The sequence below is a fragment of the Heliangelus exortis genome, chromosome 10, assembly GCF_036169615.1.
Source record: "Heliangelus exortis chromosome 10, bHelExo1.hap1, whole genome shotgun sequence".
Classification (NCBI taxonomy): Eukaryota; Metazoa; Chordata; class Aves; order Apodiformes; family Trochilidae; genus Heliangelus; species Heliangelus exortis.
This window is the reverse complement of record NC_092431.1, coordinates 1718575-1746322: the sequence shown is the minus strand read 5'-3', so window position 1 is coordinate 1746322 and position 27748 is coordinate 1718575. Positions and strand designations below refer to the sequence as shown.

Sequence of the window (27748 nt, the reverse complement as noted above, 5' to 3'; positions counted from 1 at the left end):
CTCTTCCAAATATGAGCTTTAAATTTTCCAGAGTGCCACATTTGGCTGGTGGATTGCTTTAGCAGCCTTGCTGCCAGGGGCATCACTTCATGTGCTGTTCCTTTTGGAGTGCTGGGATGCTTTCCCTGACTTGGAACACATGGAAACATTTTGAATTTTGGCTCCACCTTGGCTGTGCATCTTTTTATAACCTCCAGCCTCTTAAACACCTGTGTTTGGTGCCCTGGTCCTTAATGAAAACACTTCATTTAGTTTTAGGGATGCAGCTGATTGATTTGAATCTCTTCCCTACCCTTCCAGCCTACTATCTCCTCCCTTTCCCTTTCTGGTCTCCTTTCCAGGTACAGCTGGAACATCTCTTGCTATTTTATTCCTCTTTTGCTGAGGTCTAGCACAGCTTGACATTTGCCAGGTCTTATTTTATCTCTGTACCACTTGCTGGCTTCTTGCTAATGAATCCTTTCCTCTCCATAATACATAGATTCTTTAATTGTTCCTAATGTCCTTTTTGAGGTTTGTTCTGAGGATACAGCTTTCAAATAGTTTTGCATCTTTGACCTGAGAGAAATAATTAGATGGCTGCTTTCCCATTCCTTATCACTTTAGTCCACTTGATTTTAGTGTCTTATTTAATTTCTCACCATTAAAAAGAGTGAACTTTGATTCTCTTACAACACTTACCTCGTTTTATCCTTAATTTAATATGAATGTGCTTGTGTGCACTCAATCCAAGGTAATTCTATATCCCCAGCTCTTCTTAATGTCCTTGTTACTTGCCAGAACAAAGTCAAAAATAGCATCAACTCATACTGGTTGAGGGACTCTTTTTTTCTGAAGTCTGGCAGTGGATATCATGGTCCTTATGATTTCTATCAACTCGCCCTTCAGTTCAGAAACTTTTTTCCCAGAATTTATGGTTTTCTGTCACCTTTCTTTGAATACCTCTTGGTGTTGAATGCTTCCCATCCTTTCTCATGTTTGCAGAAGTTCTTTGTTACTCTGCTGTGGCTTTGCCATCCTTCTCCAGGAAGCCCATTGCACCTCCCATCACTGGAGACCTCATCTTTCCTGGCACCTACCCATCATCTGGGTGTGAAATAAAACCAGTTTTCTTCTACATCCTTCAGCAACCATTGGACAACCAAGTCTGCATTTTTACATTTCTAAATCTGACAAACAGCAGTCTTTTTTACAGAAACCTGGAGCTGGAAGAGACATCCATAGGTCAACTGGGCCAGCTTCTGCTCCAAGAGGGCTACCTACAGTGAGTAGCCCAAATCCATGGCCAGGCAGCTTTTGAACATCACCAAGGATGAAGATTTCCCAACATTTCTGGGCAACCTGTGTCAGTGCTTGGGCACTGTTCCCATCAAGAAATGTTTTCTGATGTTCAGAAGGACCCAGTTATTGCTCCTTGCCTCTTCCCTCACTGCAAAGAGCCTGGCTCTGTCCTTTTTGCACCCACCAAAACCTCTCCTGTGTGTCCATCTCTCTCTTGTTCTGGGGTGCCCAGAAGTGGACCCAGTACTCCAGGTGTGATCTTTCCAGTGTAGAGCAGATGGGGAAGAATCTGCTGGCTCTGGTTTGTGGGTGTAGCTCTTGTATGGTGAGCAGATTCCACTGAGCTTCAATTTGATGCCCACCAGGGCCAGGTCCTGCCCTGCCAAGCTGCTTTTCAGCTGGATGGACCCCAGCACATACTGGTTCCTGGGGCTGTTTCTGCCTGGGGCCAGGACTTTGCACTTTCTTTTGTTGAACATCCTTTTGGCCCATTTCTCCAGGGGCCCTCTGGATGGCAGCTCCTCCCTCCTCACCATCCTGATAATTTTTTTTCAGAGGAGTTGATGGGTAGGAGCTGCTGTTAGGAAAAGTAATGGCTCTATTGAGAAAAACTAGACAAAAGTCAGGAAAAAAGTGTGATTTGACTCACAGTGTCCTTTCAGGTCTTGTGCAATCTTCCCTGGTGGATTGAGCTGCCCTCAATTGCCCTTAATTGCAATCTGTGTTCCTACCTGTCCTTTCTCTCCTATTTGCTTTCCTTATTTCCTTTTTTTTTTATTTTTTTTTTTTTATTTTTTTTTTTTTGGACACTCTTGGCTCTCCTTCGAAGTTTTATCTTCACTAAGATAAAATAGAAAATATCTCAAGGTATGGATTTTGGGGACAAAGCCTTTCTAGCAATTGATCCATGATTGGAATTAACTCCAAGATTTAAAGTAGACCTCAGGGTGACCTCTCTGCTTTCCTGACTGCTCCTCTTTTCTTTTTGGGAGTACTTTTTGCCCAGACCTTTCCCATATTCCCTCCCTTAGTTCTTTTTTCTAAGTTTATTTCTTTTTCAAAGCCATCATCCCTTATTTCTCTGCATAAAAGCTCCTCCAGTTGGGTTTAGTCCTCTGGGATGAACTGACCCATTAATTAAAACTGTGTTGCAGGATGCAAAGTGCTTTTCTTTATCTCCTGCACTTCTTTTCTCTGCAGTTATGAAATTTCTGGCAGCTACAGAACCTCTTTCAATTTCCCTTTTGAAATAAGAGTGGGTTTAATGTAAGAAGTGTGATGAAGTCAGTGAAACTCTGCTACTTCTGGACAATATTCTCTCCCTTTGTGTCACCATGCAGCTTCCCCATGTGTTCAGGCTCTTCCTGTGGGTGTTTTGGGATTCTTTTTCATTGAGTATCATCATAAAGAGGCATTGTACCTATGCTCTCTTATCCTGGCTTATTTTCAATTTAAATACAGTAGATGTATCTAAACCAGAAGTGGTTTTATATACATGGCAAATGTGGCAACAGAGAACTTCACAAATCTCTGCTCTTTCCTATGCAGTAATTAAAATACAAGCCATATTTACTTTTTTTCATGGCAGAAACTTTCTTCTGAAGTCCTTGAGTGAAATCTGCCTCTCTCTCCCTCTCTTCTTGCCTGTTAAAATCTGGACTTGGAGGATATAAATGCTCTTTTGTGTCAGAGATAGCTGTGTCCCTGCCAATGCTCATTTCTGCCTTTCTTTTTTTTAGCCCTTCTTGCTCCACCTCTCTTCAAAACCACTTCAGGGTGTTTGGGTTTGGTTGGGGTTTTTTTCTGTGTTAAATATATTGGTTTAGGATCTCTTTCCCTGCCTTCTTTAATGCCTTGATTATTTTGTAAAAGAACTTCAAGCTGCAAAATGCAGGAAACTTTCAAACTACAGCAATCTGCTTCCTAATACCTCCTGGCTGAGTGATTTCTGAGTATCCTGGAGTTCTTTGACAGCCCTGGCTTGCCAAGCTTGCTTAAAAACCCAGGTAAGGTCTTGTCAAACACATCTTGAATATTTCCATTCTCTCTTTGGGGCTCCATCTAATCACAAACTTTATCTGGCACGGCCATGGTGACTTTCTCAGTGTTGTACAAGCCCCAGCTGGTTGGGTTTTTTTCCTCATCTTCTTGGAAAGCACTGCTCTAAATATCCCTTATCCTCCACCCTTCAGAAAAGGACAGAAGTGGATGTTAGGGTTGTTTTTCTGTAGTCATGTGAATGTAATATGATCTTTTGCATTCCCTCCTTCCCAGTCCTGTTTTTTTTTTTTTTTGTTTTGTTGTTTCCTCAGTATTTGTTGTGAGTTGGCTTTGTTATTCCTTCAAAATATATCTCAGTTAGGAAAGAGCTCTAAAATGCAAACCATCAGCTAAGAAGCTGAGGAAATTCAGTGAAAAAACTTTCAGAGGGCTTCATTTTGTGGGTTTCAATCCAGCCTCAAGTCAGCTCACCCAGAGAGGAATCTCCAGGTCTGGAGCTGACAAGTAGTTAATGGGGAGAATTTGTGTAAATGTCAGCAGTTTTTTTAACAGTGTTTAAAACAACCCTGTGTTTACCTGGAGCAAATTCCAGTGAGTGAGTCCTGAATGCACAGGGGCTGGAAATGAGAGCTGCTGATGGAGGTAACTTCAGCCCCTCCTCAGCAGTCCCCAGCTTTTTGCTCTGTTACACCTTACTGCTGGCTCATCCTGAGCTTGTGTTCCTGTCTTGTTTCATATCCCAAGCTCTTGTTTTCATTAACATTCTGTCCCGTTTGATTTTAGATTGCTTTCTCCCAGATTGTGTCCCCAAATTCACTGGGAAGCCTTTTGATGGGAAGCATTGATCTCTGCTGTCTGGAGTTGTGTGTAAGATGCTGAGGAGCTGATTAAGGAAAAAACCACAGTTTGTAATTGAATCATTAACTGGCAATTGCCTCCCCTCTTTCTCTCCTGTAGGTTGATGTATTGTGATTTGAATGTGCATAAATGTTAATTATGAGCCAAATGCTTCGAGGAACAAAAAGAGGCAAACAGATTTTGCAGCCTCTTGCATACGAAATCACTTGCATCCAAAATGCACCATTTGCAAAAAATCCCTCTTAGATGCTCACTGTGTGGTCCTCTGCTTAGCAAGTTATCACCGTGGTTGGCTTCAAAAGTGCCACCCTGACTTTGTGGCATCACTGCAGGTGCTTCCTGGGGGTCTTGGGGATGGACTGCACCAGCTCACACCCCCTTTGAAGTCCCAGAGTCTTTGATAACCACTGGGGAGTCTTCAAGTCACTTAAATTGCTGCCTTCCACTCAGATTTCATGAAGGCTGGAGTGGAAAAATAGCTAAACTGCCTCTGCTGTGGGCATTTTTTAGTCTCTGAAACTTGAAGCCCTTTTCTGGCTTCCTCCAGTTGGGTTATGGCAGGGATGGGGGGGTGTGTAGTCTCTCCTAAAGTTTTTTTCCTTTCTACACAGAAATTTAATGCACTGGGGACACCATCCTGTGCAGCTTATTCCAGGTGAACCTGCTCTGGGAGGGGGTTGGACTGGATGATCTCCAGAGGTCCCTTCCAACCCCTCCATCCTAACATTTTGTGGATGTCTTAATTCACCACAGGCTCTCACAGTTATTCTTGATTTTTTTAAACTCAGTCTTTACCCTGATAGGAAAACATTTGTGAACCCACTCAGAACATGGAATTCCTGTCTTGTTCACCTGCTGCAGCTACAAATGGGGAACCAAAAGGCAGAAACAATTCCTCCCCCTTAAACCCATCCCTGCTTTCCAGCGAGCTGCCTGAAGTTCAGGCACAGGAACCGTAGTGAAAGGGAGGTGTGAAAATTGAGGATGGCCTCAAAAGTGCTGTTAATTAACTCGACCTTTTCATTAGCAGGGCTGGGGGGCTCTCACACACCTGGGTGTACATACTCACACCCAGGTGGGTTACACAGCATTGCCTGCTCCTCTGTGTACAGAAACCACGTGGCTGTCCCCAGGGATGCAATGGAAAGTGGGACCCTCTTGGGTGGTGCCCTCTTTATAATAAATTCCCTTCCTTTGGGGCCCTCCTGGCACTGCCTTATGTTATTTTTGTGAATTTATTGGTGGTGCAGATGTTGTCAGGACGACTGCAACCAAGTTGGGAAGGAAAATTCCTGTCCTGGTGCTCCAGCACTGCTGCAATCACACAGAATTTCCTAGAGATGTGGGTGCAGGGTTCTGCTCTGAGCAAAGCTTTCAGAAATGACACTTTTCTTGGATTCAAATGCTGTGAATACTAATTTTGATGCATTTTTATGACCTTTCCTTCGCTTCTTTGTTAGTCTAAGGGAGCAGCTTGAGCTCTGTTTATTCCTGTGTGTCAAAAGATTCCTGCTCTGCCTCTCGTTGCAACCCAAGGGTTTGCTCTGGGGTTGAATTATTTTCCATAATGCCCTCCTTTGACCTGCAAAAAAACTTCCCAGTGCTTTACAGTGATAGGCTGAAAATATATGTAGGGGTGTAAGAAGGGAGACTGTCTTCACATCTATTTGGGTTTGTAGAGCTGGCCATAATATTGTGTATTTTCCTTAAATCAGTCAATATTTCCTGTGTTCCTCTGTAGGCAAAGTTCATGGTGAGCATTGTGCTGCTGGTGTCAGCTGTGTTCAGAGTGGAAATGAATTAGAAATGAGAGAATCTTCTGAAGAATGGCTCTCTGGATGATTCAAACAGGCTCATTTCCTCTCAGGCTGGCTGTGGCTATTTAAGTGGGAAATAGTGGCCAGGAATGACATTCCTAAAAAGTCTTCACCATCCTCAGACAGAGCTCTTACTCTGCTCTTTATCATCATTACTTTAATGGCTCTTGTGCCCAACAATATGCTAATACTGACATCTTCCCAAGTTCTCATTTTTCAAAGGAAATCTCCTTGGTTAAAGCAGTTTTGGATTGAATTTCTTCTTGCTGCTTCTTCCTCCATCCTGCTATTTCTTGGCAATATTACCCATCAAACAGGTGGTCTCCATTAGCATGAAGCTTAATACCAGTTTCAATTAAGCTTTGATTCTGCTTGCCATTTGGTGGGGAACGTGGATGGGGATGCTTTTGTTTTCTCACAGATTTAAGTGATGGATTACAGCCAAAGAAAGCTTTGGGGTACCCTCAGCTCCTGCCAGGTGAGGGGGACAGTCCCTGTCTGCTGAAAAGCAGAGCTGGAGGAATCCCAGACCCTCCACTTCCACCTTCCTTTTATTTTTAGGCTTTCGACCTCTTTCAGGTGACATTTATTGCCAGCAGGGATGCTCTCTAGGGTCACCTCTTTGAGGTTTCCAGCCTAACTAAAAGCCTTTGATAATGCCTGTAATAAGATAGAGCAAAGAAATCATCCCAGAGTTAAAAAGCAAGGGCTTGTAGCTGACACTGATACCCTGATTTCTCTCTGGGGAAACATCAGGCACTTGATACAGGGCAGAAATAGCCCTGAGGACTGGACATGGTCCACAGAGGTTTCCAGCCTTTCTCTAAATTAATGTCATTCTGTAATCAAAAGCCACAGGGTAATCAAATGAAAGCTCTTGCTAAGGGTAAAGGGAAAGAAAAAAATGTCTTTGTTGTTGGCTGGAGAGAATAAAATAATTATGGATAGGTAGTGATTGCTTTGATAAAATAATTATGTAGGCTTTAAGCTGTGCTGAGGATGATGATCTTCGTAGCTTCTCTCCCAGGTTCTCAGTTTGCCTCATGCACCTTTAATAAGGAATAGCTCTAAGTAGAGAGATGTAATCATCCTCAGCTCTCTGGGACCCTGCTCTTCCAAAATCTTCCTTTTCTTTTGCTTTCTGAAAGCCACGGAATGCTGAAGTTGTTTACTAATGATGTCCCTTGCCTTTATTTAGCCCATAACTGCAGGTGCTTTTCAGCCTCTTTTGCTGCATCTGTCTTGCTGTGGGGAGGGGTTGGCTTCACACCAAACAATGAAAAGTAAATCAATTTGTTAATCTGAAGAAATCTGCTGTTGAATGTAATTACTTTTGCAGACATGCAATTACATGCTGATTTTTTTTTTCAGAACAGGCAAACTGAAATCTTCTGCTGGGGACAGAAAGATTTGAAACAGAGCAGTTAAATGGTACTTGAAAACATGAAACAGCTGCTACCTTTTTTTTATCTGTTCCTGCCTTCTTATTTTTGGCATTGACCAATGAGATTTTTCTCCTTTTAGAAGTTGGTCTTTTTTCATATTAAGTAGTATTTTAAGGAAAAAAAATTCCTTAAAAAGTAAGGTTTTTTCCAAGGCAGTTAACCCTTGCTAGGGTGTGCTACACCTTCAGAACCTTTCTACTGGAGAGGTGGTGGCTTCAGCAACCTTGAAAATTGATTTTTCCCCAAGGGCTTCATTGTTGCATGGGATATTTATGCTTTTATCCAACCATTGAAATCTTGGGGTTTTCTGTCTGTGCTGGGGATGAGCAGTAGCAACTTGTGGAGCTTTGTTTGGGAGGTTTATTCTAAGATGTTCCTATAGCATTCAAAATCTACTGATGTGGCTGTTCCAAAACTTTAGCTGCATAAATAAGTGAAGTTATGGGAGAACAGAGAGAAATAGGCTGTGATTCAGATTTAATGATACCAGGAGGATTTCTTAGGATGAGAAATTTTTTTTGGCTACGAGCTCAAGCTACCCATGGATTGTCTGAATAGTAAGGAAGCTCATCTTTTGGTTTGGTTTGTGTTTTTTCTTGTTAAGATTCAGGGTTGGAAAGTGTGATATAAAAAAAATGAATAAATAAAATGCAAGATTAAATTTCTAGGGAAGGAAAAATCTGTATTAGGTAATGATTTGCTCCTGGGTGAGGCCCATGGTGGTGATGTGCTGGTTGCTTCTGGTTGCTGCATTTCCATGCTGAATGGCTCTTGAAAATAAGAGTTATGCCACTGCTGAATGTAAATGTAAACCTCAAGTTCAAATATATTTCAGCAAATGAGCAATCTGGGCCATTGCTGGGAAGCTTTTACAGCTACCAAAAGAGCCAGATATATTTCCTTACACAAAAGCTTATTTAAAGAGTCAAAGAACAGTAAGCAGAGTTAATGAAGGGGAGAAGAGTGCACTGCCAATAAAATATAAGGAGCAGACTCAGATGCAACAGTAGATACAGCCTGGCTAAACCACGGGGAAAAATATTTCCTGTACTAACACAGGGTGACAAAACCAGAAAGCTTCTGGCTTGTTTAGTTAACTGACATGGAGCCAGAGCCACCAGCTCTCAAGTAACAGCTCTCAGATGGCTCTGTGGTCTGCTTTAGTTAAAAACAAACCATTCCTGGAATGTTATTAAAGCTGCTTTTCCTCTCAGTCTCTGACTTTATATTATCAAAATACTTTTCCTTTTCCTTTCCCTTTCTTTTCCCTTTCCTTTCCCTTTCTTTTCCTTTCCTTTCCCTTTCCTTTCCCTTTCCCTTTCCTTTCCTTTCCTTTCCTTTCCTTTCCTTTCCTTTCCTTTCCTTTCCTTTCCTTTCCTTTCCTTTCCTTTCCTTTCCTTTCCTTTCCTTTTCCTTTCCTTTCCTTTCCTTTCCTTTCCTTTCCTTTCCTTTCCTTTCCTTTCCTTTCCTTTCCTTTCCTTTCCTTTCCTTTCCTTTCCTTTCCTTTCCTTTCCTTTCCTTTCCTTTCCTTTCCTTTCCTTTCCTTTCCTTTCCTTTTCCCTTTCCTTTCCTTTCCTTTCCTTTCCCCTTTCCTTTCCCCTTTCCTTTCCCCTTTCCTTTCCCCTTTCCTTTCCCCTTTCCTTTCCCCTTTCCTTTCCCCTTTCCTTTCCCCTTTCCTTTCCCCTTTCCTTTCCCCTTTCCTTTCTCCTTTCCTTTCCTTTCCTTCTCCTCTCCTCTCCTTCTCTTTTTCCTTTTTCCTTTTTCCTTTTTCCTTTCCTTTTTCCTTTTTTTACCCTGTTGGCAGTTGTTGCTCCCAGCAGTGTTGGTGGGGTCAGGGCAGTGTAGCACTAAGTACTATCACAGCTCTGCATAAAAAGAGAATTTTTCTGTGACAATTGGGGATTTTTGTTGGTTTGGATTTTCTTGTGTGAGTTCGGGTTTTGTTTTTTTCCTAAATTGTTGTGGGGTTTTGTTCTTCCTTTTTCCTTAATTATAATTAGCAGGTACAGTTATTTCTTAAAAGAGGTTTGCATGCTAGGCTGGCAGCATCCTAATTCTCACACCTGGACCCAAATTACATGAATCTTTTGACTATCTGGAGTGAAATCATGACAGATTGATTGATTTCTCAGCTCAGGTTTTTACTGGCAAGTTCCTCATGACAAAATGGTGAAATACATGTTTTAAAAACAAGCCTTAGGTGGTAACTACCTGCCCCTTTTTAATGCTAATATAAGAGCACATGTATAGGTTGTTCCTTTTTCCCTACCCAGCACTGCTATTTTGTTTTTGCATTAAGATTTTTTTAAAACAAAATCCTAGCTGAGGCACTCAGCAAATTAAACCTTGATGAATAAACCAGCCCAGCCCATGGTTTCTGCCTTCCCAGCTTTCAGAAGTGTGACTGATGCTGCAGAAGGAGGCAGCCCCTTTGATCAGCCCAGCATCAAGTTTCCTTCCAAAGTACCTGGTGGTTTTCTTCTGCTTTTATGTTGGAAACACAGATCAGGCTGCCAGTTCTGCTGCTCCTGGGTATACAGTGGAAAAAAAAGGCATTTTTTAAAGTCCCCAGCATTTTATTTTATAACTGTGTGAGTGTATCGTTTAAAAAAAATGATTAATTTATGAGTTATGATTTTTTTTTAAATTATTGCATGAGTTCTGGGTTGTTCTGTCTTCGTTTTTTTCTCCCTGCAAATAGGGAGTTTGCTGAAAGTAAACTTGTGGGGTTTTTTTATTGCTGCCACTTCACAGAGTAACACAGCACCAGGTTTGAACCAGCATGTGGCTCCATTAGTGTGTAATAATGTGAGAAATGTTGTCACTAAAAGATGGTATTATTTGGTTATTTATATAAACATATACTCATTTTCCTTCGAGCTGCACATAAAGTTTCTGTAGATAGTACAGAAATATATATATATACTTATTTTACTGCTTTATTAAGGGTGTAAAATCCTTAGAAATTCTGCTGACTTCCGTGGCTGGCGTGTTGTGGATCTGCTGTGATAAATACTGATAATTTAAATCTCTCATCCTGGATGATCCTTGGAAATCACAGCTTCCTCAGAGATGGAGACAGAGCTTTTTCTCCACTCAGACCCAGCTCTGTCTTGCAGAGTGGTGAGAAATGATCCAAGACAGGAGGTTTTGCCCGTTTCCATCTGCCAGCTCTTTGGCAGCCTAAATAAAAGGGTAAATAAATAAATTGCTAATATCTATTTAGCTGCTTTTCTTTCTGTTCTTGATTCCTTCTTGTGTACACACAAAGCTCTTTAGGAAAACTACTTCTATTCCTTTGAAGCTTTTGGCACACAGGGAATTGTTGACTGTAAAGCTCAATCATTTTTTTGCTGGACTTCCAGGATCTGAGAGAGCATTTGAGCTGCCATGTGCTAAAGTTTTTATTTTTTTTTTTATTTTATTATTTTTTCTGTGCTGAAACTCTCCAAAAATACTTTGTATGGTGAGGAACAGAACTTATCCTGCAGGCAGATGGTGTCAGAACTGAGCCTGGTGATCAATTTGTCACCAATCAAATCAGAGCAAGGCAAAGAGAAAACCAAAGTGGATCTTTACCTTGCCCTTGGATCTTTCTTCTTGGGCCCAAATGGCTTTGGTTCTGGTATCTCTACCTCCTCCCCTCCAGGGGGACAGGGATTGGGGGGGTTTTGGTCACTTTGTGACACCTGAGTTTTGGCTGCTCCAAGGCAGGGTCCCCTCTCATGGCACAGTCCTTCAGGAACCTTGGGATCTGCTCAGACATTGTTCCCTCTGTACCCTGCTGGGAGCTCTTCTAGCAGCTTGGTTTTCCCCTTCTTAAATCTGTAAATCATAGAGGCACAGCCACCATCTCTGATGGGCTTAAACTTGGCCAGGAGCAGGTCCAGATTTTGGAGCTGGGAGGTGCCAGCACCTTACACAAGAATCCCCCCTCTGGTCCCCACCAGAATCCCAGCACACCAACCCAACCCCACCCACCCCAACCCAACCCAATCCAACCCAATCCAACCTAACCCAACCCAACCCAATCCAACCCAATCCAACCCAATCCAACCCAATCCAACCCAATCCAACCCAATCCAACCCAACCCAACCCAATCCAACCCAATCCAACCCAACCCAACCCAATCCAACCCAACCCAACCCAACCCAATCCAACCCCACCCAACCCAACCCAACCCAACCCACCCCAACCCACCCCAACCCAACCCAACCCCACCCAACCCAACCCACCCCAACCCAACCCAACCCACCCCAACTCAACCCAACCCAACCCAACCCAATCCAACCCAATCCAACCCAATCCAACCCAATCCAACCCAATCCAACCCAACCCAATCCAACCCAACCCAACCCAATCCAACCCAATCCAACCCAATCCAACCCAATCCAACCCAACCCAGCCCAACCCAAACCCACCCAATGTTTTTTTGCAAAGTAGCTCAACACTGCCTCATCTCCAGAATGATTGATGCAATCACATATAAATTTGCAACATACAAATGCAGTCACATTCAAATCCAGTTAAAATAAGGAATATTTTTCTCAACATTTTCCTCTTAAAAGACTCTCTTGGTGGGAAGAAAACTCACTCTATAATCAAAATGTTATTCTCAGCTGCAGCTTGCAGCCTTTTTTATTCTTTCTTTTTATTCTTTCTGTGACATGGATTTCCCTGGCAGTGTTGAAGGTTGGATGGGGCTTGGAGCACCCTGGGCTGGTGGGAGGTGTCCCTGCCCATGGCAGGGGGTGGGAATGGAAGGTGTTTATAGAGGTTTTTGAAGAAGTCTCCTCTTTTTTGTCAGCAGTAGAAAATGTGCAGTTTTCTTTCTTTATTTTTTTAACAAGGGATTTTATTTCATTGGGATTTTTTTCCCAGCAAAGTGTTTTTTTCCTTCAGTTGAACATTTGAAGTAGAAATGACATGTTTTTTTGTTGTGCTTGAGGAAGGTACCATTGCTTGGAGGCTCTGGGATTAAAAAAGCAGCATCCAGGATTGCTCCAAGAATCCCTTTTCAAGTGATTTCTCCCAAACCTATAGCTCAGTCTTCAAAGTGAGATGTGGACAGGAGTTTACAAGCAACAAGAAATCCCTTCTTGGGTGAAAAAAAAGCACTTTGGAAGAAAGAGTTGTTTTGGGGCAGGAGCACTGTGACAAAATAGCTCTTTTCTAGACTTTTCCTTTTGTATTCCAAGCATAAAATTTGCATTCAAAGGTTTGCAGCTGGACATCTTGCCAATACTTAGATTTTTAGGGGCCAAGGGTAAGTAAAGATTTTTGTCTGCAGGCATTATGAGAGGTTGGGAGAGTCTTGACAGTTCGATTCTGGTTTTAAACCCTGAAAATAGTTTAAAGGAGCTTCTTTTCTATGACTGAATTCTGTGGAGCTTTTTACAGCTAGAAGTGATTAATGTTGCTAGCCTTTGTCTCCTATTGATGATAGTAATTTGCCTGAGCTTAACTGCTTTTATCATGAAATAGCCTGGTTTTAACTTTTGTCTGAAGAGTGAGTTTTCATATAAAAATTCACCAGAATTCAAGAAGTTGAGAAAAAACCTGAACAGCCAATTCCAATGTTTGCAAGAAGCCAACTGAAGCAGAATTATTTCTACCTGAAGCTGGGAGGAACTGAAATGCACCTTGGAGTTCCTCTTCCCATAGAAATGCCCCTTCTTGACTTCTGAATGATGATTTGGCCCTCTCAGCTTGTTGGATCTTTCCTCATCCTCCTCAGTGCTGCCTCTTCATTGAAGGTTCACTCAAACTTGACAAAGCCTACAGGGATTTTTGCTGAAGTTATGTTAGAAGTTGCTACCTGAATCTGGAGTTTCACCTTAAAAAATCCAACTGCATGGAAAGCCTCACTGCTGCAATGGAAAACTCAGGATTTGGGTGGAAAGCCAAGTGGAACTTGGGTGGAAATTGGGTGGGAAGCTCATAGATCAACCTGAGAACTGCACTTGCCATTTCTGGGGCAGAATTACAGGTGGGAATTCCTTCTCTAACCTTCTGTGGAGGCTCTTTTGCCCATGGTTGAGAGGAGATTTGGGACAGGACATCAAGATTTGTCAGAAATCATCTTCCTCCATCCTTTCATCCCAACCTCAGGCACGTCCCAGGTGGAGTAGGAGCTGTCAGGAAGGAGCATTCAGCACCTCACCCCAAGCTCCTCTGTGGAAAGAGAATCTACTGGGCTTTGAGTTCTTGCCTCTCTTTTCCTTTAGCCCAGCAGCACCTTCAGTGCCTGCACAACTTTCTGAAGACCATAAAGGTGATCAAAAGGCTGCAGCAGCTCTCCTGTGAATACAGGCTGGGAGAATTCAGCCTGGAGAAGAGAAGGATCCCATGGGGAGACCTCAGAGCATCTCCCAGTGCCTGAAGGGGCTGCAGGAAAGCTGGGGAGGGACTTGGGACAAGGGCCTGGAGGGATGGGATGAGGAGGAAGGGTTTCCAGCTGCAAAAGGGGAGATGGAGAAGAGATTTTAGGGAGAAATTGTTTGGGGTGAGGGTGCTGAGCCCCAGGGTGCCCCCAGAAGCTGTGGCTGCCCCATCCCTGGCAGTGTTGAAGGTTGGATGGGGCTTGGAGCACCCTGGGCTGGGGGAGGGGTCCCTGCCCAGGGCAGGGGGTTGGGAATGGATGAATTTTCAGGTCCCTTCCAACCCAAACCAGTCTGGGATTCATCCCCCCCACAGCCCTGCTTTGCTGTTCCTCTTGCTGCCATTTGAAAACAAGAGCTGGGGCTGTTTTGTTTTATTTTGGCTTGGATTTGTATTTCTGTATTTTTTTCTTTATTTTTCTCCTGCAAAATTGCTCCAATAATCTCCAGTTCTCTTACCACCCTTCCCTTGAGTGAGCATTGGCACCTCCAGTGTAGGGACAGGACTGAGAATGGATGTGGCAGAGGTCTGGGGGAAGAGCTGATCTTTAGTTTTAAGGTGTTTGCCTGACATTCAGAAGAACTCAGCTTTTTTCTGGACCTGACATTTGGGAGTGTGTCACTGTAATGAGTAGGTGTGTGGGGTCTGGGCAGAGATTGCTCTTCCAATTACTGGACCTTGCAGCACATTCTTTGCCTGGGCACTTCCAATGAAGATGAGCATCACTATCCAGCACCTGGCTGCTTATTGAACAAACACTTCCAATTTGCCAGATTTGTGTGGTGATTTTTCTGATGCAGAGAAAGAGGGGGGGGACTAAATCTTAAGCACTCTTTTGAATTTAGAGGCACCTCTGCCCATGTTTGCTCTGCACAGCAATCTGGGAGCTCACATGGGGAGACAAAGCATTTATAATTGGCATTTCTGAGCCAACTGCTGACTGCAGCCAATTAGCTGAGAAGTGACAATTTGTGACTGCTGCAGGAAGGTGGCACAGGATCGGAATATAAATCGATTTTCCATCCCAGTAAAAGTTGAGAAGTGAACTTGGTTTTTATATTTGCACAGTGTCAAATATTGGGGCCATAAAGCTCAGTGGTTTAGTGAGTATTGCAGCAAGTGAGGTGTTGGTAATTTATCTGTTCCATTGGTGCTTCACCCAGGAGCAATGTAGTTCGTAGTAGAAGGTGTGAAAATCAAATTTTAGTGGAGATTTTCTTTTCACTTGTTGGAAAATGTAAATGTGAGCACGTGAAACCTCTTCAGCTGCACCGAGTTGCCCAGAAGTTTTTTATTCCCTGGAACAGAAAGCAGTTTATTGGATCTGCTTGGATGCTGGTTGGTTTTGGGAGCTTCTCATGCACAAAGAGTAATTAATTTAATCAAGGAGGAATAGATCAACCTGGATTTACATCTGGGACTGACCACCTCTCCTGCACCTTTAGCTGTTGTAGCTATGGGTGGTTGTCTCCTACTCCAATTTGTCAGCTTTTAGTTGAGCATCACAACTCCTGATGTCCTCACCTCCACCACCAGGTGTGTTGCTGACTCCCTGCTGTCAATTTTTCAAGTTACAATTCATAGCTCTGAGACTTTTTCTTCTCTCAAGCTTGTGGTTTAATTTTTCCATCTAGAAAGTTTTTCCCTCTGCTTGTTCTTGCAGCTTTCCAAGGTTTACAGGGATCAAGGCAGCTTAAGTTTTCTTCCTAACCACAAAATGTGATGTGGAATTTTGCTGTTCATTTCAAATAGATCCATGGTGCCTCTGCAGGTGAAAGTCCCCATTGCCTTCGTGGTTTTGCATGGTGATTGCCTGGAGCTTCATTTTATTTGTGCAAATATCTCCATTTTTTTAGTGTAAATGCCTTGTTTGCACTTAACTGGACACTTCCCCCAACACAGATTCAAGGAGTTGTAATGCTTTCCTTCCCTTTTGGACATTCAGCAGCCACATCTCTCTTGGCAAATAGCTTTATTCACTGAAATTCCTTCTTAAATCACCAAACTGTAATTGGTGCATCTTGATGCAATTAGTTTGGGTCTTAATTGAGACAGGGCATAGTGCTTATCAGCCCCTTTCCAGGAGAGGGTGGACTGAGGGCAGTTGATCCCCTTGCATCCCAAAAGGATGTCCTGCAGGATACTGGGACAGGATGCTCCTGAAGCAAAGCTGGTGTGTGGTGTTCTAGAGCACCAGCCAGCAGAAAAGGGCTTTTTATGTTATTTTTATGTTAGCAATCCATCATCCTACTGCATTTGCCTGTTACCTCTTATTCTTAGGTTCAAAATATGATCAGTGTCTATTTAAGATGTTTATTCTCTAACATTTTGTGATGCCTCAACCCCCATTGTCTGTGTGATAAACCAGAATGCAAAGATGTAAATGCAGAGCAGGGATTAATGAACTTGTCCTTCTCAGGTGTGTTACACAGAGTTAACAGAGGATGAGTAGTCTTTATTTAAACTGCTTTTCTATACTTTGTGGTTGACTCCATGGCCTAATTTGAAAGGTAGAAATAATGATAATAATAAGGCATTCCCATTCTGCCTCTATCCTGATGTGGGACGTGCTGGTCAGGTCTCTGGCTGCATTTAGTTACTTTTCAAGTCTCCAAATCCTGAATTCACCTAATTCAGCTTGTTCAGGTTTGTAGATTTGTATTTTGGGGTGAGGAGGAGGGGGGTGCATGCTCTTTAAACTGCTTACCAGGCTTGTAGAGTGAGCTTTTTGGAGAATCACAGAATGGTTTGGGTTGGAAGGGACCTTTAAAGATCATCTGGTTCCAATCCCCCTGTGTGGGCAGGGACACCTCCTCCTCAACCAGGTTGCTCAAAGCCCCCATGTTTTGCTACTCTGCATAAGGCTTACAAAGATTAAAGGTCTTTTCTTCTCATCTGTGACTGGATCCCATGAATCACACCTGCAGAATAAAACAGATGCTTCCTTCTGAAAAGTCTGCAACCTAAAAAAAAACAGAGGCAATTTAAGACCCAGAAAGGGTCACATTGCCCTACTCCTTCCTGGGGTTGCTGCAGGGCTTCTCTCATCCCTCCATGAGCTCAAAAATACCAACACAAAGCCCTGAATTCCTACGGCCCCCTCTCTGCTGGCTTCATGAAAACTTTGGCTCCTGAAAGATGCTCACAGACCCCATGGAACAGCAGCACGGGGCAGAGCTGGGCCACACTTTTAGGTTGTGGAGCTGGCTTGCTAGATGGATCCAGCTTGGCCCAAGGCTGTTGGCTTTGGCTCTCCAAGAGCAATCTGAGTTTTTTCTGCTGTGTTTCCCTGGGCCACGTTGTGTTTGTGTTTAAAGGAGAGCAAAGAGCAGGAACGAGGTTTCTCTTGAGCAGGGGAGCTGGTTTTTCCCCCATTGCTATCAGAGAGGGCAAAAATGGTGTTTTGATGACTCTGGCATGGCTCAAGACTGCTTAGAAACCATTTGTTTTTCAGCAGGGCTTTTGACAGAAACTCAGGCACTCAGCATTCAGGCCACAGCATCCCATTGCTGTGTCCTCGCAAGGTCAGATTGAATCCTTGCCTCTAACCATAAAAGAAAAAAAAGAGCAAGCAGAGGAAGAAAGAGAGGAAGATGTACACAAATGTCATCTGCAGCTTGTTTGGCTGTTGGCTTTGTCTTTTTGGGAAGCCCTTGAAGCTCTCAGCCTCCCAGCCTTGCACGTGGCTTTTTTTTCGTTCGGTAACTCCTGGGGCTGGGGCTGTATTTAAATCAGAAGCAAAGCAGCCTCAAATCTCTGACATTTCCCTGGGTTTTGGTGCTGTTGTGGTCCTGTAGGCTTTCAAACCAGCAATGCTGGAGTGTTCTCCCACCTGCCAGCTGAGGTTAATGGATCTCACAGCGGGGACCCTTTTGATGCCTCCTGAATTCACAGCAAGCACCCAACTCCAGCAGCCTCCTTCTCCTTGCACCTTCTGTGTTCTACTTCCCTGGCTTCAGAAGTTAATTAGACTTCATTTTTTTTCCTCTCCTTTATAATCCTCTTCTAGGATTGGGTCCTGTTCAGAATATCATATCCAATTTCCCTTTTTTTTCAGCCCTAACATGGGGTAGGGTTGAATAGAAAGGCAGGACTGATGGGAATTGAGTCACTTGATACCACAGTGGAGAAAGGAAAAAATGCAGCATGGAAATAATCCTGAATTGTTAGCAGGGAAATAAAGTTATAGAAATAGTATTTTCTCTGTTCATTTGTGTTTTCAAATGTATAAGATACTCAAAATGTTCCAAATTGTTATGCAAATGCTATACTGGAAATGTTCTTCAGTCCAGTAGCAGTTTTTCAGCTAATATCAGTGCTTGTAGTCTAAATGAGTTATGTGTAAGAAATTATTTGAGTCTGGAGAGAGATTTGCCCATCCCTATGCAGCTAATAGTTTGACTTTTATTTGTATAAAATAAGCAATAACTTTCAGTGTAAGTGGATGGAGTTACACTGTGATGATTTATCTGGAAAATCTGTTTATTACAGATTAGTGAGAGGAGTTACTCAAATTTGTTTCTTGCTATATTTAATAATAAAAAAAAATTGTAGAGTTTCCCACTGGTTTGGTGATACTGTTTTTTCTTTAATGTTATGTGAAATTCAGGTACTTTTTAATGAGTTCAAAGCAGTTGTAAATGAAAAGAGTGGATTTAGATATGGCTGCATTTAAAGTTGTTTCAAAATAAGAAGCTGACTAAGCATCAGCTGGGCCTGGTTTTGCACCAAATTATTCTCTTTAAATTATTCTCAAGTTTCTTTTCTCTTGGAACACAAGCTGGGAACTAATGCAAACCAATTCCTGGTCCATAATCATCCCAATTTGTTTGTCAGGATTGATATCACTCACAGGCTGTAGTTTAACTCCAGAAGTGTTCTGAGTTTGAAATACCAACTGTTACTGAGATGTCAATTGGGTTCAAATTGCTTTTCCTTTACACAAAGTATTTTGTGGCCAAATACTTTGTCATTAACTCCTTTGAAATCCTTGGGTACTGCTTTCAAAACTGTTGAACCTTTCAGATGTTGTTGGAGAGTGAGAGGTAGCTGAATTTTTTCCCTCAGCTTAGTGTTAATCCAGTGAAAGAGTAAAGCTTTTAATTAGGAATTTTTATCAGTCCTTATAGCCAGTGATTTTTTATTTATCTGAAGAGCAGCCAGTTTTGTTTTTTTTTTTTGATGTTCCAAAGGATGTAGCATCAGAAAAAGCATGATAAGCTGCTGTGCTTTTTCAGGTACCTCTTCAGATCAGAAAACCACCACCAGCTTTATAATATTCTCTGGGATGAATGTAAATAATTTTCTGACCTGTTTTGATCTTACTTATTTAAAGAAAGTGCATTATTCATAAGAACATAGCATAAAACATCTTTAAAGGCCACATATGTTATGGAAATAGCAAGTTTTACAGCTGAAGTTCTTCTCAGTACCTGGAGGAGGCTCTCCCAGTCCCCAGCCTGAGATAAATGGTCTTTTCCTACAGTTACACTGCTTATTCCTTTGGTACAAAATTAGTTTTTTGAGACTGGATAAATGAATCTTCTGCTGTCATTTAAACTTAATTAAAAATCCATACTGCTAAGAAGTTTCTGCCATATTTTCCCTGGATTCAGAATGAACAGTCTGCTCTTAACAGCTATTTCTAACCAAACTTTTAATATAACTGAATTAATTAAGTTCTAGAAACAGATGATATTAGAGGAAATTAAGACCTAAGTAAGCAAACCATTAACAATTATGATACTAAATTGGCTGTGACACAGATTGGTCAGGTTTAATAGCATAAAATGTTTTCAGCTCGTGAGAAAGAAATTGCAGAAACCAACCTTGGTTGGTTTGGTTTTTTTTTAAATCCATGTATGAGGTCCTTGTATTGCTCCTTGGTTGATCTACAGAGAAGAGCTCCAACAGGTTAAGAAGAACCAAAATCACTGGGAAAACATTTCCAGGGCTTCTGTGTGAAAGAAATCCAACTTTCTTCTTCTATTCTTTTCCCACATTTGTTACCAAACAGTGAGAAGCTCTTCTCTGGTACCAGTTTAGAGCTGACTTCAGTCTCATTAATCTTTCATAGAACATGTATTTTTTTATTATTATTTTTTTTTAATTAGCAGGTACTTTTTCCTTCTTCTAATTGGAGCAAGCTTTGGTTTCCATCACAGAAGCTGCTCCTAATGATCCTCTGCAGGTTTCTTTGTTGATTTCTTTGTGCTTTTCATGTTCTTTTTCTACAAAAGGCTTTCAAAAGATGAGCTGGTGATACGTAATAAAGGCTGTGCTTAGAAATGCATCTTTGCCAGCCTGTCAGCATCACAGTTATTTTCAGACCATATTTCAATGTATTACATGGTTGCATTTTGGAATGTGGTATTTTTGGTAGGAATCTTTGCCTTCAAGCACTGCAAGAGTTGTGTGAATACAAAACCACCAAGGTTACCATGCACTCAGTTTGAAAATAAAAAGTGAAATCATGCTCACTCTCCTTTTCTCATCAGGAAACAATTGGGAAGCACTTTATAAGAAAAAAAAAAAAAACAGCAAGAAACTATGTGGGGTTTTTGTCTGTTGCAGGCAGGAATATTGAGGTCACAAGCATCTGGTCTGCAGGCTTTGAGTTAACTTTCCAGCAAAATAACTTATGCACTCTAAAGGAGCTTTCAACTTGGGAATGTTTCAATATATTTACAATAAAATTATTTTTGTCAGCTTCTGTTCCACGTTCCAATGGCTGTTTGGAGCAAATGTGACAGTAGAAGGTGTTCTGGAGCAACAGGAATCCAAGCAATAACTCTGCATTTATTCATGATTTTTGGATTGTGACTATTGCTGGGAGGAGAGATTTGTGTTTATGCTGGTGGTACCATAATGTGTAATTTATTAAGGAAAAAAAGCCAACAAATGATGCCTTAAGTGATTTAATATCCGTGGGATGCTTTTGTAACAGAGGTGCAGGTTCCAGCTTCCTTTTGAAATAAATTCAGTTCCTTCAGGAAAGGGTTAATTCCCTGTTGTGGTGCTGAGATTGATAGGCAGAGGAAATAGGAGGTACCTGGAAAGAACTCCTGATTCCTAATATTGCCCAAGTTGCCTTTCTCTTGGCTTCCCTCCCCTCTGCTTTGTTATTTTTAACCAGGCTCCCTAATCTTTCTTTTTGCCTCTAACCACCTCCCAATTTCCTGCTTGCTTCTTCCCTCTGTTTTTTGTCCAAAATATTCCTTTGTTTTCCACTTTCCTTTGCAATTTGAGAGGGTTGCAGGAAAGTGAGTCAAGATGAATGCCATAGCTGTTTTTACAGTATCTATTATTTTCTGTATCTCATGCCTCTTTGCTGCTCTTGCTGTAAGTTGCTTATCCAGGGAGATTTTGATGTAGGAATATTATTTGAATAGGAAGATGGAGTTTGGGGCTGTTTAATGATGCACTGGGGGTCGTTGTGTCTCTGATAATTAAAACTGCTCCACTGCAGCTCTTTGAAAAGAATGTGGTTTAATTTTTTGAACTGGTGCTTTGTGCATTGAATTCGATTCCTTCAGCATTGCTGGGAGAGGTGTTACTGGTTTGGGTTCATTTCTTGGATGTGTGGTTTCAAAATAATGTGAATTTTTAGTTTGTTTTCTTTTCCCTCAGATTATTTCCGTTTCAAAACAGTGTTTAAAGATGCTCATTGACTTAAAGACAGATTTCACTGTCATTTCTTGATCCCAGCAACAGCACATCTTAAAAATGAGTTTTATTTTCAGGAACTAATAGAAAGCATTTGCTTTTCTTTTGCAGATTGCATTCTCACAGCACAGCAACTTTATGGACCTGGTACAGTTCTTTGTGACCTTTTTCAGGTACTTTTAATTTAAAACAGCTTTTTCTTCAGGAAAGAATTTGGGGTTTTGTTTTCCAGGATAAGTGTTTGGGGTTTTGTTGTTTTATTTTTTTTTAATCAAGCATCCTGCTTACATCACAGCCTAGAAAATGAAAATCTCTACTGTGTTTAAAGTATTTAATTAGGAAATATATTAAGGAAATTGCCTGCTCATCTTTGCAAATGAATCTTGTCCTGTGCATGCAGGGGAAGGGAGGCTGGGGGAGAAAGAGGCTTTTTGGGATGGAAAAGTTACTTTTAAAGTGGTGTATGGAGTTACCATACAAGTAATGAATGACTTAGGGAAATTTATCATTGTCAGACACAAATCCTAAATTAAGGAAGTGATTTTGCAAAGGGTTAAGTTCAGACTCTTTAGGCAGCCCCTTAAAATGTTCAACTAAATTCAGAAAAGAAGTCATTTGAAATAGAAACAGACATTTCAACAAAGTTGAAGCTAAATACCCTTCTGTCATTCATGAACTGTTAAGTAAAGTTCATTTCTTAGTGTGAAGGAAGCTGATTCCCTGGGAACCAACAGAAGCAATTTCAAGATTTGTTTCCTCTTCCAGCCTCCAAAAAAAGTAAAACCCTAACAAAGAGGTTAAATGTCTCTCAAAGGATCCCAGGCCAGCTCTTCAAGTTTCAAAACCTCACGTGTTAGAATTGAGGAACTGTTTTAGAAACTATTAATATTCCATAAATATAAATCAACACTTGATGAATGAAGAGAACTCCCACGGGGGAGGGATCATGGAGTAAACAGTACTCCAGGTCTTACAACCTCTTTTAGCATAGGCTACATCATGCCCCTTTTCAGATGAGCAGTGGGAATAATATCCTGCTTTAGATTCCAGGCTAAATTAATTAAAGCAAGGAGCTCCAGGTGGGTCCTTCAGATAAGTGGTTTCTATCAATTTATTTATTGATTTATTTTTAGGAGGTTGATTGGACAGAGTGTGCTTTAACACAACCCCAGGTAAACAGGAGGCTTGAACCCCCCCTCCCCTTGCTTCCAGGGATATGAAGTGTTTGTTCCTACATCAAACTTCAACATTTGCTCTTCTGAATCCATCTCACTCAAAATCTTTGTGGCAGGATAATGACTTAGAGGGAGAGAGAGCAGAGTTGGCTCCCTAGTTCCTTTTCAATGGATAAGATCAATCCACACTTTAAATATCCATCAACTCATAACAGATCCACCTGAGTTTGGATCTCTCCAAGATGAGGGTTTCCTCCAGTTCCATCATTGGCAGAGCATCAGGGTGTGGGGCAGAAATGAAATATCATTAAAAGACATGGCCAAACATTGGGCAAAGCTTGGAGATAATCAGGAGTGATTTTCCTTCCCTCCATCACTGCTGTCACATGGATCTCCCTGAGAAGACACAATATTATTGAACATCCTAAGATGCCAGCAGAGCAGGAACCTGTGTCTCTGGGAGAAGGGAATTCACTGGTGTTTCCCAACCAAACCTTCATGATGCATTAAAAAAATCTTTGATTCTTTAACTGTAAATTCTGCTGAGTCCCTCTTCCAGGATTAGATTTTACAGTCTCTATAACTTCCTAAATTACCTGGGAACCAACAGAAGCAATTTCAAGATTTGTTTCCCCTTCCAGCCTCCAAAAAAAGTAAAACCCTAACACAGAGATTAAATGTCTCTCAAAGGATCCCAGGCCAGCTCTTCAAGTTTCATCATTCATCTCTGCTGTTTGTAGGGGAAATGCTTGAAACCCTTGTATTCCCAGTGCTCCAGGGTGGGTTTCATAATTCTGGTTGAACCCAAGTTAGACCATGCATAGGTAACATCTGACAGCTCCCTGGGGTGGGAATGGGAAGGACTTGGCTGACAATTTGCACACTGAGGCAATGAAAAGGACATTTGGTAGGACCATCTTGGAGACACAGGCCACCAACACCGAGTCAAAAAGTGCTAAGTCTGGAGCATCAGGGGGTGTTCAGCCTGGAGAAGGCTCCAGGGAGACCTCAGAGCACCTTCCAGTGCCTTAAGGGGCTGCAGGAAAGCTGGGGAGGGACTTGGGACAAGGACATGGAGAGATGGGATGAAGGGGAAGGGTTTCAAGCTGCAAAAGGGGAGATGGAGAGGAGATTTTAGGGAGAAATTGTTTGGGGTGAGGGTGCTGAGCCCCAGGGTGCCCCCAGAAGCTGTGGCTGCCCCATCCCTGGCAGTGTTGAAGGTTGGATGGGGCTTGGAGCACCCTGGGCTGTGGGAGGTGTCCCTGCCCATGGCAGGGTTGGGAATGGATGAGCTTGAAGATCCCTTCCAAACCATTCTGGGGATCTCAATTCTTTGAATATAACGGAGACAAAAAATGATTTTACTCTGGAAAATGGTTGTTTAGAATGACTTTCTCTTGTCCTGGTCAGGGGTCTTGCTTCATGTTGCCATTCTGTGAGATAATCTGGAAGAATTTTCTGTGCAGGTGATGCTGTGGCCCATTTCCATCTTCTAGAGGTCACTCTTTCCACTTGGCTGTAACCCCATCCTAAACGTGCCCTGCTGCTGGAAGCAGCAGCTTTACCTTCAGCTGCCTGAAGAAAAGAGGAGGGAAAGATTCTTCATTTCCTTCCTGATTTTCATGATGCCTTAGGCCAAGTAAATCCCTCCCAGAGGCACTGGAGAACAAACTGAGTGGCCAAACCCCCAAGTGCTTCTTCATTTCAGGAGTATCAGAGGCTCTGAGTGTGATTCTCCATGGGGCACACAGAGCTCCAGGGACCCCAGGAACATGGCCCTGAATTTAAATAACATCAGGCACAGTGCAGCAGCACCAAATCTGACTCCTGGCTTTGATTTCCAGTTCATTTCTGGGCTACTTTGGGTGAGAGGGGATGTGCCTCACATTTAGAGGTGCTTGGAGTGTTGAGCACCAGGTCAGGTGTGTGGCTGGATTTTAGCATTATTTTATTTAGCAGCATGTTAACATTTTATTTTCAGCTCAGAAAATGTCAGTGGATAAAGGTTGGGTAGAAGGGTGAAGTGAGGGGGGTTTTAATACTGAGTTATAATTGGAGCCACAGGAGAAATGATGTTCTAACCATTGGTAACCTTTGCAAAGCCAAATGCACTGCCAGCAAACTGAGGGGTTTTTTTCTCTGTTTCCTTCTCTGCTGTTCACAAAATAGATCTTTAATTTACAAATCTTGCTGTAGTTCTTCAGCAGGTAGTTAGAGCTATTTTGGTAAGCTCCAATAAATATTTTTAGTATTATTTGTGCTTCCTTCTCTTGTAAAAAAAAAAATCTGCCTATGCCACCACACCTGGCTATAATATGTATTTTTCACCAATGTACTTTTTGTACTTTTGCACACAGGAGATGTGAAAATCTTTATTGCTTTGAGTATTTGGCCTTCTAAACTCTGTTGAGTGATCCTACAGATATTTTATTTTCTCTTTTTGCTTATTAAATAATTTATTACTGCAGCAGAAATAACTAAATTACTAAATATGTGCCTAAAACACAGCCTAATCACCTTTTTTTTTTTTTTTTTCTGAGGAAAAGAAAGAGGTTGGGAATATCTTTACATTATTTCTAGAAAGATGAACCAGTTTAAAAGTTCAACATCTGGGACTTCTTTTTGTGTTGTCCTCTTCACTTTGTCCATCACAATGGTCACATCCAGACCCCAGCACAGAATCCCAGACTGGTTTGGGTTGGAAGGGACCTTCAGGACCATCCAGTTCCAGTGTCCAACCAAGTCCACACTCAGCTGCCTCTGTTTTACAGGGTGTCAGATCTTGCCAAAAAACAGATTTTTAAGAGAGCCACAAAAGAGAAATGTTCTCACCTGCCACAGATAAGGTGGGTTTGTGGCTTGTTAAACCTTGGTGCCATCTTCAGCTGAAATATTGGGTCATTCATTTGTAGATCAGCTCTCCTGGCTGGCTGCAAGCTGCAGATGGGTGTTTGGCAAAGGCCAACTCTGTGCATTCCTTCAGCATTATTATCTACTTTGTTCCAATTATTTTGAGGTTTAATGCATCGAGGGCTTTAAAGATGTCCTATAACTCTCCAACATATTAATTTTTACTTCTAAATTGCCCTTAAATAGCTTCCAATTCATCAAAATAATTTGGAATATGCTTCTAGTAATCATTGCAGTGTTTTCTGGAATTATTAGGTCACCTATATATGTTAAAGCATATTAGTGGTGAAGCTGCTGTATTTTCCAGCATTTAAAGCTGCCATTCTTTACTAGCAATTGGGATGTTGAAAAACATTGGAGGGGAGTTTAATAATTGAGCCATAATGTGCCAGATGGATTTTCTTCTTTTCTCATGATAATTCATCCCATCAAAGTGCTGAGGAAGTTTTCTAGCCATTTAAAAATGAAAGCATGCTTGTCTGAAGAGCTTTAAGGATACCTGGGGTGGAGAGAATATCCTCTCTGCTCTGAAAAGGAGCTTAGAGCACAGAATAAAACCAGACAGGGTGTTTAAGTTCAGATTTTTGTGTCAGGGTGGGAATACCCTGTGGTGTAGAATGCTGAAAGCTTATCAAGTAACAATTAATGCATGTGTTGAGGCCAGCTAAGGGGAGATTACTTGTAACCTCCTTGCTCATTTATTTTGCTTAAAGAGTCTAGTAAATAATTATTTCATTAAGCTATTTATCAAGCAGAATATTGCCCATAAAATGGAAATTTCACTTATGCCACTACTGCAATATTCATGCTTCATAAGCATTAACTTTTGTAACTTGTAGAAGCTGCTTTTGGTAGAACCTGACCCAAAGGAGGAGTCAAGTTCAAGCTTCCATGGGTTAAAAAAATCTCCAAAGGTGCTGGATGCCTCTAGATGACTTTTTTTTTCCTTGCAGTTTGGTTTCACATCTGAGTTTTCTGGTTTCCTCTTTCTGTTTCAAAAATGGAGCTGCTCCCACACCCAACTCATCCCTGGCCTTAGGAAAATGAAGAGCCAGCTGCTGATAAATGAGGTTCAGCTCCTGGATGTGCTGCTTTGCCCCTGGCTGACACCTGAACCTCTGCATCCAGGCTGCTCTGGAGTTGCTAAAACCTGAGAACATTTCTCTCCTTTTTTCCTTGTTTTTTGAGAGGATGGATGAGAAGCAGTGATACCAAAGCATGGTGTGAGGTGGGAGGAGGTGTAGAGAGGGAATAAAGTGTGGATGGGGGGGGTTGAAGGAGGCTTTTGGTGTAGGCTGTGGATTTTGGAGGAGAAAGCAACAGAAGGAGTTTATTTTTAAAGCAATTTGGAAGTGGGTGAGGAGTATTCAGAGCTGGCAGAGAGCTGGCTGAGGTTGCTCAGGAAAAAGCAAGGCTTGACCAGGACCCTGCCAACCTTGGGTTTTCCTTCCCAACCATTTTCCAACGTGGCTCTTGTTCCACACAGCTGTTTCTTTCTGATGCTTCCATATTTATATAGTTGCTTTCCAAGAGAAAGCATGGAGAACAACAAAAAAAGCCTCTTTAAAGCTACTGACATGAGGAACAGGTCTTTTCAACATCCTTCAGGATGGTTTAGGCTGAGTAAACCCAATAGATGCACCTTGACATCCCTCTACCCTCAGGGCCCTTCCAGCAGGTGATGGACTGAAGCCCAGACACTGATTTTTCTTTCTCCCTGAGTGCTGCCAAGGGAAGGTAGCAAAAGGGGGAAAATATATTTCTTTAATGGGTTGATAGCTTTTGTGGATATTTGCTGCCTCCTTGTGACAGTACAAAGTGGTGTGGTGGTGCTTTGAAATGCAGGGGGCTGTGGTGGGTGGTTTTGAAGGAGTTATTAGTCTTTAAATGTTAATTCCTCTCTGTGTTTTTCTTCTGAAACACTTGGCTTTGGTGCCATAAGTCAGGCACGACAAAGAAACTCATTAAATACTCTGGCATGTGGAGTTTGTGGAGTGGTGGATTTCAGGAAGGGGATTTAATACAAGGATAAACGTGATCCTCTTAGTTCTCTACCCCAGCTTTCTTCTCTAAGAGAATAAATGAATATGTAGGTAGGCACCGTGTTCAAATCAACCAAAAATAAGAAATCCATGCCTGACATTTACAGCTCAGGAGTTAAATCTCCCACAGAGAGGAGCCATCCTCATAGAGTTCACCATGGTTTGCTACGGA

General features: G+C 41.9%; 1 protein-coding gene across 2 annotated transcripts in view; it reads left to right on the top strand.

Moving 5' to 3' along the window:
* Nucleotides 1-27748, top strand: part of ATRN (attractin) — a 151665-nt gene that overhangs the window by 89989 nt on the left and 33928 nt on the right. Inside the window, exon 25 of one of the 2 annotated variants that reach the window (XM_071753147.1) lies at nucleotides 21561-21622. In XM_071753147.1, coding sequence (XP_071609248.1) covers nucleotides 21561-21622 — 62 coding nt within the window. Of the gene's footprint in view, nucleotides 1-7328; nucleotides 7445-21560; nucleotides 21623-27748 lie in introns of those variants that run through there. The other variant, XM_071753148.1, reaches the window with a different exon arrangement.